Here is a 10,821-nt window from a genome sequence, read left to right on the forward strand (position 1 = left end):
AATAGGACCTGCAGGGCGTGACAGTGTGCTTTTCGTAAACAGACCAGTAGATAACGATGCAGCGTCGCCCTGTGAGATACGATGGGAAATGCGGATGCGGCTTATTCGGCGGCAACCTGGCAGCCTCTCAGCGCGCGGCGCGGTTCAACAAACGTCTATCTGCCAGATAGCGGCAGCCCTACTCATTCCGCACACTCATGTCCTCAAGAAAAATGGCGTACACTGATTCTTCTGTGCGGCCATTCAACAAAATCCTGTTGATACGTTTCCCAAGTCGTCTCTGGTCTCGTTCTGTGCCTTATACATGCGGTGTACGGCATGGAGCTCACTCCACGCTCTGTGCGCTTCAGGCCGCCTCTTGATGCCGCGGACGAGTTTTATAAACATTTGCTTCTCCCACTGCTCAGCTACAGATTAATCCGATGCGCATATACTCGTAACGTTGTCTAAATGGATAGGTTTGCTGTGCTAGGTACCTTGATACTCGGACTTGCCGCTTTATCCGGGCGCATGCGTGTAGAGAGTGCTGCGTTCGAAACGACATGCTCAGACTCTAAGGCTTTGCACAACATTCTCTCCTTTGCGTTCTGATGTGTCTTTTTAGCCATCAGATCTCGCGTCTGCATCCAGTTATGCAGCTGCAGATGAAAACGACTTCCTTGCAACTCCTTCTGCGTCTGTCCAAGCGGACTGACGGAGGTCGCCTGGGGTTTCTGTGACACGGGCGCAAAATGAGGAGTGAGCGCCACGCCAGCTAACCGCTTTTTCTGTGCGTACCGCTTTTAACGGAATCTTAGCGGGACGTATAAGGCTTCAGCACGGCGAGTGCCGCGGTCTGCTGTCTTCCTGTTGTCGTTCCTGCCTTTGGGATCTGAGCAAGGGGGGTGTCGTGCCGACCGCCCCAGTCTCTTTGCCTCCTCATCGCACGAGGCCCCCGCCTTCCGCACCGACAGTGCCTTCCACCACTAGGCTTTCCTGCTGTGCTGCGCTTGGAAAGTTGGGTCAAGGAAGGACTGTGCCACTCCGGGAGGGGGGGGGGGCGCCTGGGAAGCATTGCAGCAGCGGCCAGGATCGGGTTGTCTTACGTAAAACGCCGGCGTTTCGTCGGGGTTCATAGGCGGAGGGGCAAAATGAAAGACTTCCGTGCGTCCGCTTTCCACTCCCCTCAGGGGGCAGAGAGCGTCGATGCCTCTCTGCCCCGTCCCGGCTGCTCCCTGCGTCGGCGTTTTGGCCTGAAAGCGGCGTGTCTCTTCGTGCTCTTTTCCCTCGTTTGCCAACGGCGCGTCTCAGACGAGTCCGTCTCGACGCTATCTCTTATGTCTCCCTCGTCTTCCGTTTCCCTCTGTCTTCCCTCGGCCGGCGGCCTCGCGGCTCGCTGCTCAACACACTCGCCGTTCGCGGTGCTGGGGGCCAGCGCGTCGCTCAACCTCCACCCCGCAGTTCCGGACTACGTCCTCTCAGCGATCCGAGACCGCATGGTGCTTGAGTATAACCAGCTGCTGCCGCTTGAGGTAAGTGTGTGTTTTATTTACGGTACATCGCAGATAAGTCGCTCGCCACCCTCTCTGGCGACCGAACTCCCCAGAGAAGCTTCATGTGCAGCCATGCACGTAGACTGATGTCCGCTCTCACGCGGCCACTCCTGAGTGCGTGGCGCCGAAGATAGTCCTCTTAAATTTTCTGAGCACGAGGGGATCCCCCTGCTCCTCTGCTGGCTTGTGGCGCGATGGATTTCCAACGTGTCTCAGGAGCTGCCCCACCAGCCATCTGCATCCCTTCGTGACCGCGTCAAGGCGTGCCGCTCTGTGTGTCGCTGTCGTCTGCCATTTCCGGCCGCGCCTGGTAGTGGCACCCGCGTCGATGCGCCTTGCAGTCTCGGCTTCTTTGTTTCTTGTTTCCTCCTGCGCGTTGGCCTGCTTTTTCAGCTGGTGATGCCCGTCTGCGATTCGCTCTCTGGTCCCTTTTGTCCGCATCTGGCGGCGCCCCGCGTCACGCCGGTCAACCCCGCCTCTCCTATGAATGCCACTGAGGCGCTGCAGTTTGTCGCGGCGCCCTTGACCTCGCCACCCGGTGCGGCGTTTCCGCAGAACCCCGATTTTTACTACGCTTACGTCCATCGCGTGCCAGTCACTCCCTCGGCGTCTGACTCAGCAGCTCTCCACGAACCACCGGCGTCTAGCTCCCCGCACGCGCTAGCTGACCGCAGCTCCGTGGCGGCGGAATCACCTGCCGTCGACGCCTCTCCTCTCTCTCCCTCTTCGTTCCTCTCTTCTCTTTCTCTCTCGTTCGTGTCGTCGCTGTGGTATTTCCTCTCGTCTGCAGACTCGCAGGACGCGCCTTCGCTGTTCGCCGCATCCTCGGGAGCGCAGCTCGCCTCGCAAGCGCCTCCCGCGTCCTCTCTGTACTCCGCGCCGGCGGCCTTAGTCGACTGGCGTTTTTCCTTCATCTCTCGCGACCGCCCAGGGCTCTGCTGTCGCGCTCAGCGCCACCATCCTGAGCGGCCTTTCGCGCCGCGCGGCGAGTTTCTCGAGAACGGCATCGGCGACGTGTCGGCTTCCGTGGGAGTCTCTGAGGCTCTCTCTTCGGCGATCGGCCAGATCGGCTTGGGGCGTAAGGCCCTCGACGACATCTGGAAACCGACCCCTCTGGGTCTCACCCCGCCGGGCGCCGCGCCCCCCGCGTCGTCTCGAAGTCCGCTTTCCTCCCTGCCTCTCTTCTCGCGCGCTGTGCCGCCTGCCGCCTCGTCTGCAGTGGCCGCTGCGGCCCCCAGCGAGCAGCGGTTTGTGTGCTTCGTGAACAAGGCGCGGCGGGCTGTCGACCGCAGCGCATGCGCGTTTGCCGCCGAGTTCTCCGCGCTGCCGCCGACGCTCCGACCCAGCCAGGAGTCCTTCGCCCGCGGCTGGATCGCCACGAGTCACCTGCTGACTTTCGAAAAGTCCAGCGCGCCCTTTGCCCGCCCTTCGCTCGAGCCCAACTACGCGGCGGGGCTCCCCACCGACGCGGAGACCCACTGGAGCGGCTACTGGGAGGTCGCGCCAGTCAGCTATGAAGAAGGTGCGTTGACAGCCCGCCCTCCCCCCCCCCCCCCCCCCCCCCCCCCCCGCCGCTGGCCCGCGCGAGAGCCGCACTTCTTCTCTGCCAGCCTGAAAATTCGGCGGAGCAGGCGTCGCCGAATCACAGACGATACGAATCGAGTGGATTGTCAGATCGACACGCCCTCCGCGCGCACGATTCAGGGCGGCGTCGTTCCACCATGCTGTGTGACAGGAGCTTCAGAAATGGCGCATAGCTTCCACATGCAACTATGGGTGAATACCTGGCTTTAGAAGGAGCTGCGTCGTTCAGCCACACTCAAAGCCTTGACATACCGAAGTGTACTCCTGTGTTGCGTCAGCTGCGCTTCATGTGCGCACGTATTAGGTTCGTCGCCTTTTTTCTTTCTCAACACGCGTCCAATAGCTACGGCTGTTGCTGCTTGCACTCGGGGCTTCAGATGGGTGCTGCGACGCGTGCATTGGCCTCTATTAGATATTTCTCCGCGAGCGCGTCTGCTGAAGGCGACTCACGTCGTGCTGACTTTGTGTCGACTTCGTCTGGCTTGATGTCCGTACAGAATACCCGAGAGACGGCGGCCGCGGGCCAGGAGCGTCTTTTTCACATCGTCCGCAAGGCACGTCGGGCTCTCCAGCAAGTCTGCCGCGTTCGCCTGCCCGGTTTTACGGGAAAGGCGAGTCTCTTTTTTTCCAGGGCGAAGGGTCGTCGCCGCCACAGCGTCCTTCGGGCTCCGCGGGCCTTCCGCTGCCTGTGCGGCTCCAGCCGCCGGTGGCGCTGCGGTCGCTCGCGGTGCTGTCCTCCGTGGAGGGCAGCGTGGAGCACGGTACCTCCTTCGTGGCGTCAGCGATTTGGGTTAGGGTCGTGCGCAACCCCCTCGCCTCGGCGTCGCTGCAGCGACTCCTGCCGCGCGTGGTGTTCGTCGTCTCGGGTTTCCACGACGACAAAGAGGTCTTTTCCGCGCAAATCCCCGTCGCGGCCCTCGCGGAGAGCACAGATCTTCAGCTGCCGTTGCCGCCGACACGCGCCGCGCCGCTGCAAGACCCGGAGTACGCTTTCGTGAACCTCCTGGACTACGTGCCCTCGACGGCGACACCGTGGTCGCGCGTGGAGTCGCTCAAGTTCCGCTACGCGCTGCGCCCGCCGGCTGCTCCTCTGCATGCAGCCAGCGCGTCGCCCGCAGGCGACGCGCTGGCTGGGGCGCGGAAGGCGCGCGCCTCGGGCGCGGCGCTGGCGCGGATCCACGCTGCAGGCGGCCCAGGAGGCGCGACGAGCGCTCTGGAGCCGCTGATGGGCGCCACGCTTGCGGGCCTCGCCTACAAAGTCGGCTTGGGCGGCATGCTGTTACACGTGGCACAACGCAGCAACGGCGTACGCACCGTTTACTACGTTGATCGCCGCAGCGACGAGGGCGTGGCGTTGTTGAAGTTTTTCGAGGAGAAGGGCACGCTCGCGCCCGCAGGCGAGACGGCGCCAGGGAAGGCGGAGGACGCGAGGACGCTGGACGCGACGGAGGCGGCGATCGCCAGCCGCAAAAAGAGACGAGACGAAGCAGCCGCGGAGCGTGTGGGCGATGCGGGCGCAAACCTGGACATCCTTTCGCTTCTGTTTCCGCAAGACAGTGAGGGGCGGCGAAGCGAGCGAGCGAGAGAGACAGGCCGCAGGGCCTCTGAGGCAGCTGGTGGCGCGGTGGAGGACTCCGAGAGCGGAGAGGCGCCCCCTTCCTCTCTGCGGCCGAGCGTGGGGAGCGCCAACACGGAAGGCGATGACGCGTCGACGTCGTCTGAGGAGGGCTCCGACGAAGACGCATTGGACGCCAGCGAACCGTTGACGCGCGAGAAAGTGAAGCGCGCCATTCGCAGCGTCGTGCTGACTTCTCTGCGGGCTGCACTCGACGAGAAGACATACACGGCAGTCGCTGCGACGCTGCCGCCTGCGTCGGGCCCGCCAAAGCCTTTCCGCCAACTGCAGCCTCTGAAAACGCTCCTCGCGTCGCTGCCCGGCCGGTTCGCGAGCCCCGAGGAGCTCGAGGAGAGCGAGAACGGCACATTCTACGCGGCGGTGCTGCGGACGCACGGGGACGGCACAGGCGAGTTCCTCTGGCAGCAAGCAGAAGACACCACCGCTGCGGCGACGGCGATTGCTGACCGGGAGCGGGCACGGCGGAGTCAGGCGCGGCGCGCCGCGGAGGCGGAGACCCGCGATGACGCGCAGGCAGGCGGCGACGCGCGCGAGACGCACGCGGCGGAGGCAGGCCGCGCCGACGGCGCCGGCTGGCGGGGCGCCACGGCGGGCGGCGGAGGCGGCGACAACGGGGCTGGCGCCGCTGTGGGCGGCGATGCAGCGGAGAACGTGGCGCTCACGGGGGGTCTGGACGCGCAGTTCGGCACCACCGCGGGCAGCAACAGGCGACTGCCGCTCGCGAAATACGACAGCCTCAACAACGCACTCGTCGACCTGCGCCTCCCGGCCAGAAGCGTCGGGCTCTACATACAGGAGATTCCCGTGGAGGCCCCGCTGTTTTCGTTCAACGAGGCTGCCGCGATGAAGCTTATCTTGTGGCGAAGAGTAAGGCCGAAGCGACAGGTTCGAGGGCCTGCGGCACCCAGAGGCGCGCGGTCCAGATCCTCTGCGTGCCGCGGGCTCTCCTGGCAGGTGCACCAGCACTGCGCACGTGGATACATATATCTGCATATATATTCATATATGCATACATATATATTTATATATGTATGTATATGCATACACTTATATACGTGTATTTACGCGTCTGCTTCCACCTGCTGCGGATAGAAGGTACCGTCGTGCGTGTGCAGTTGACGCGGGAGGCGTGTGTCTGAACGGTTTGCGACTTCACGTGGACGCCATCCGCGCCCGCCGACGAGCGGCAATGCCCATGACGCGTTTTCGGCGTCCCCGGCGGGGGCGTGACGCTGCGTGTTGTCTGATTCTTTCCTTGCTGGTAGTCGGTAATACCCACTTTTCTTTCGCCGCTTCAGCTGTTGCAAAGACGCCACTTTGGTGTCTGAGTTCTCTCTCGTCCGCGGGAGACGAGCTCGACGAACAGTCTGTTCATGCCCTCCCTGCGGCTGTGTGTGTCGCTGCTCAGGTCGGTTTCGATACAGAGGGAAAATACCGCGACACGACAACTCGTAAGCAGATTCTTGAAGCTGCGTCAAAACAAAATGTCGCGGTAGGGTGTAGCGGCTCTGGGCCGCCGCCTCTGCCTCATCCTCCGTGCATCTCCACGGTGCAGATACACAGCTGCTGCACACTGGATCGCCAATGACATGTCAGCGTGGAGATCTGTTCCATATGGTGTGTTTTGCCTCGATGGTGACGGGCGACGGATTATGGAGGCGATGCTGTCGTTTTGCCTGGAAACATGCTGTGCCGCGAAACGCGTCGCGCAGGGGCGGAGAAGTGTCTGTTTCGTCTAATCGTCTGTCTGCATCCAGGGTCGCGCATGGGGTGATTGTCTGTGAGTCTGTGTTTTCCGTTCGCGGACCTGGCCCCGTGTTTGTTTTTCGCCGGCGTTCTTACCCCGCACCCCGCGGCTGTGGCTGCTGGTTGATGGCTTGTGTGTGCCTACCGAATGCATGCAGCCGCTGTCCTCGTATGCGCGCAGCGTGTGCCTGTGTCGTCATTTGTCCCAATGCCCTTCAGCCGCGCGGTCTGGCAACGTGCTGGCTGACGTGAAGACCGTGATGTCGCAGGTTCTCGAGTCTCTCGGCGGCCGGCCCAAGACCACGCCGGCTCGCGGAGGCTCCGCAGCGCCGTCTGCCTTGAAGAAGGCGAAGGGCGCGGGGCGCGGTGCGGAGGCCGCCCCGAAGCCTGATCCCTCTCTCAGGAATGTGCTGGAGTCGTTTTTTTCGCTTCTTTCCACGCTGAAGAACTCGGAAGATCCGCCACCGCCGAAAACCGCGCCGCAACTGCCGGCGGCCCCTGTCTCAGAGACTTCCACGCCGCTGCCCGCCGCGCCGCCCAAGACGGCAGAACCCGCGAGCCGCCAAGCTGCGACCGCCGTCGGGGACGCGACCCCCAGGCCTTCGTCTTCGGATCCCCCGTCGCCTTCATCCTCGCCTCCTTCCTCTCAAAAGGCAACACAGATTCAGAGTGGCGCGGCCTCTGCGGCCGGGCCTCCAGGCTCCGCTGGCCATGGCAAAGCGCCCAGCGCTGCGCGGGCGCCGCCGCGAGCCGCGAGTGCAGCCGCACGACCTGCTGAGGAAGCGAACGCCATTTTCAGGGAGCTTCGGAAGGCGCTTGAGCTGCTGGGCGACCCGCAGACCGCCAGCGAAACAGGGACAGGCGCGGAGCCGATGCGTCAAGCGGTGAGACAGAGTGTTCAGGAGACGCAGAGGAAACCAACCGCACGCAGACGACAGACCCTAGGGGGACTTTGAGCATGCATGCCCTGAGGACAAGAGGAAGATACCTCACGAGGGCGGAGGAAGGAGAGCCTGGGCGGCATCTGGAATGCCGCAGCGTGCGGATGACGCATGGCTGCGCGACACGTCCGAAGGAGCCCGAATGTTAAAGGCACGGTGTATCATCATCGGTACTCTTTTGGCGCATATCGCTAGTTCTCGCGACTTCCTTCCGTTTGCCCTCCTCTCACTTCCGCAAAAAGCTTGCGCAGATTGGGCTTGTATCTCGCGCTCCGGTCTGAGTGGCCTCATCTATCGGCGTTTCCATCTTCTCAACTTATTGTTTGCAGCCTGCGAACAGGGGGCGTGAGGGGCCCGCCGCCCCAGAGAGTCGCGCGCGAGACGCCGCCGCAGCGGGCAGCCCGCCGACCTCTCGGTCGTTCTCGCTAACAGACTTCATAAATAAAAAATCCGACGCGAAATCTGGCGAAGAAGAGGAACGCAAAGCAGCTAGCGAAGAGGTACAAACAAAATCGCGCGAGACGGCGGACTGCGCGCCGCAGGGCGTGGAAGAGACCTCGCTCAGCCCACCAACGCGCTCGCGACGCCAAGATTTAGATGCCGATACAACTACCTTGTCATATCTCGGCATACCCGTGCACACACATATACGCGGATCTGCGTGGCGGCAGTCGGGTTCGAGCCCCGCATGCATTCAAGCAGTAAAGTTGGAAGGGGATTTCTGCACCTGTCCTCGGCCCGGTCTCGGGTTGCATAGCACAATTTGGTTCCCCGCCCCGCTGCAAACGTGTTCCTGGCTGAGGGCTTCTTGCGTGAATTGTCGACCGCGTGGCGATGCCTCGCGAAAGCTTCGTTCTCTGGTGAGCCTGGAGTGCCCTCGCTTCTAGTATCAAGCGTGACTCGCGCCTCGTTGTTTTTGCAGACGAAACCGAACGATTCGCCCGCGGCTGAGGAAGAAAAGAAGCCCAAGGGCGGAGATACTTCCCACGGTGAGGCTTTGTGACGTGCCAAGCGCGGAAACAGGCTGGAAAGGCGGGGGGTTTTTTAAGAACAAGACACACACTGTCACGTCTGAAACGCCCTCGCTGCACGTACATTTCTGGTGTATATTCATGTAAAAATGTAATTACAAGTTACGGCAGAGCGCCTTGTCTCTCTGTCTCCCGAGCGAACTTTGTTCCTTAGTATGGGCGCACCAGATGGAGGCAGTCGGTCAAGAGATACATTCCCGAGTTTGTTTCTCTGTTGTGACGAATATTTCGGCAGTTCGGCCGTCGCCGCGTGGCTGTGACCGTTTGTGCTTCTGTGTCTGCGCTGTTTGCGTTCCTCTAGGTGTTGCGGACGCTTCTGCGCCTATGGGCTTCTTCATCGACCCCGACGGGCAAGTGACGCCCCTCGGCGTCGGGCGCGAGGCCGGCGCAGGGCCTCTGCCAGGGGTCCCGGGCTTAGGTAAGGCCTCGCGGAGGTTGCAGATCATCCGCAGTCTAGAGGAGGAGCGAAATTGCTTTTTTCCCAGCTGCCTTCCGTCGACGTGTGCAGCTTTCTCCCGCTTTTTGTCGATTTTGAATGGAGGCGGTGTACATTTACACGCACGTGGCACATTTGATAGCGATGCCGCATTCCAGGCTCCATGGAAAGATGAGCGGCGCGATATTGGAGTCCTCGCGTTGAGTATGCCGAGCTCCAGAGAGGGCACCCACTCGCCGGTGCACCACGGGTTCCTTTCGCCTTCCTGTGGCGCTGATGGTGAACCGCACGTCTCATCCGCGTTCTTCGCGGGCCCGCGTGGCTGTCGGTCTCTCGTTGTTTCTCGCGTGTTCCATAGCGATCTTTTCCTGCTGTCTGTTTGGCGCATGCACATTTCTCTGCAGAGCAAGTTCAGGAGTTGTTTCAGTCGGTGCTTCGCGACGTGAGTATCCCCGAGATGACAGTGAACATGGCGAATCAGCTGTCAGGGGCGCAGATGGGCCCGGAGAACTTGACTCTCGGGCGCGTGGCGCAGGCGTTCGCTTCGCAGATCGAGAGCCGCGAGGACGTGTCAGAGCCGACGGCGCAGCTGGGCAAGTTCGCGTCGGCCCTCGCCTCGCTCCTGGAGACGCCAGCGAACTCCACGGGTGCAAGCGCGCAGTCTTCCACCTCCGCGCCGCGCACCGCCCCGGGGGGGGGCATGCCGTCGCCGGTGGCGCCGCCCGCCGATATGGAGAAGAGCCTCGCCGCGCTGAATCGCGTGGCGCAGGAGCTCGCGGCGCAGTTTGTGATCGCGACGAACGCGACGCGCGCCTTCTCGGCTGGCGGGGGCGGGAAAGAGGAGGCGCCGCGCGCGAAAGGTGGAAACGCGAAAGAGGCCCCCGCCGAGGGCGGCGTTCCGCGTCCGCCGGCCCCAGAAGTCTCTTTCGCCTTTGCAGTCCCCGTCGCACCCTTCCCGGGCGCCGCCGACGGCGCAGCGCCCGGCGTGGAGCAGCTGCAAGCTGCTTTCGAGCAATTCGTCCATAACGGTAGCGGCGTGCCCTTCCCTCTCGCGGACCTGTTCACCCCGCCCGGGGGCCCGCCGCCCCCGGGGGGCGCTGGCCAGGCCGCCGGCGGCGCTGCGGGATGGGACAATGTCTTCCCGGGCGCTGCCGATCTGAGCGGCCTCGCGCAGAGCGTGTTTGGCGGCGCTGCGGAAGTGCCTGGCGGCTTGCCTGGTTTCGCCAATGTCGTGGCGGGCGGTGTGGAGACGCTGGATCTGCGCGACCTGCTGGGGCAGCTGAGTCAGGGCCTCGGGGGGAAGCTCGCGCGAGAGGACGGGTCCCCGGGCAGCAACAGCAAGGCGCATCCCAAGTACCGGCAGCAGAAGCACAAGAAAAAGCAGAAAACGCCGCAAGAAGACCGCGAACAGAACGGGGACGAAACCTAATGAGACGCTTGGGGCGACCCTCCACAACAGAGCCGAACCGCGGGACGTGGCGAGCCTGCGCCAAGGTGGAATTCGGAATCGGCGCTCTGCCGTTGATGCAGCAAGCGAACGTGGCTGGCACAGCTGGTGCGTGTGGAGGAGAGGAGCAGGCTGATATCCTGCATTCTGCGGCCTTTTCGTGTGCGGGTGCTGTTGCCTTTTTTTGGGGTAGGCCTCCCATGTTCAGATGTCACCCGGATCTTCTTGCACAGGCCTCTGTAACCGGAAGCGTTCCATACTCTTCTCTCGCCTGCGCGGAACGAGCTCGAGAGAGGCTTGGCAGTTGTAACATCATCAGACAGTTGCTGGGCGCCTGGGCACCGCCTGTTTCTATTTAGCCCCTGTGAGCGAGCGCAGTAGTGTAGACGCGCTGGGCTGGGGGGGGGGGGAGATGAAATGACTCGCACTGGGTGAGTGTGTGACCGTTGCAAGTTTCCTTGCAGTTGT

The 10,821-nt window shown here is 62.7% G+C and overlaps 1 protein-coding gene across 1 annotated transcript; it reads left to right on the top strand.

Moving 5' to 3' along the window:
- Positions 1-1,316: 1,316 nt before the first annotated feature.
- On the top strand, positions 1,317-10,335 carry BESB_072670 (uncharacterized protein; the record flags this gene model as incomplete). Its single annotated transcript, XM_029365640.1, has 9 exons — positions 1,317-1,511; positions 1,926-3,054; positions 3,614-5,619; positions 6,161-6,203; positions 6,718-7,382; positions 7,769-7,939; positions 8,362-8,428; positions 8,772-8,888; positions 9,311-10,335. 9 exons carry the CDS (start codon positions 1,317-1,319, stop codon positions 10,333-10,335), a joined length of 5,418 nt encoding a protein of 1,805 aa, XP_029218124.1.
- Positions 10,336-10,821: the final 486 nt, after the last annotated feature.

This window comes from Besnoitia besnoiti (assembly GCF_002563875.1).
Source record: "Besnoitia besnoiti strain Bb-Ger1 chromosome Unknown contig00007, whole genome shotgun sequence".
Classification (NCBI taxonomy): Eukaryota; Apicomplexa; class Conoidasida; order Eucoccidiorida; family Sarcocystidae; genus Besnoitia; species Besnoitia besnoiti.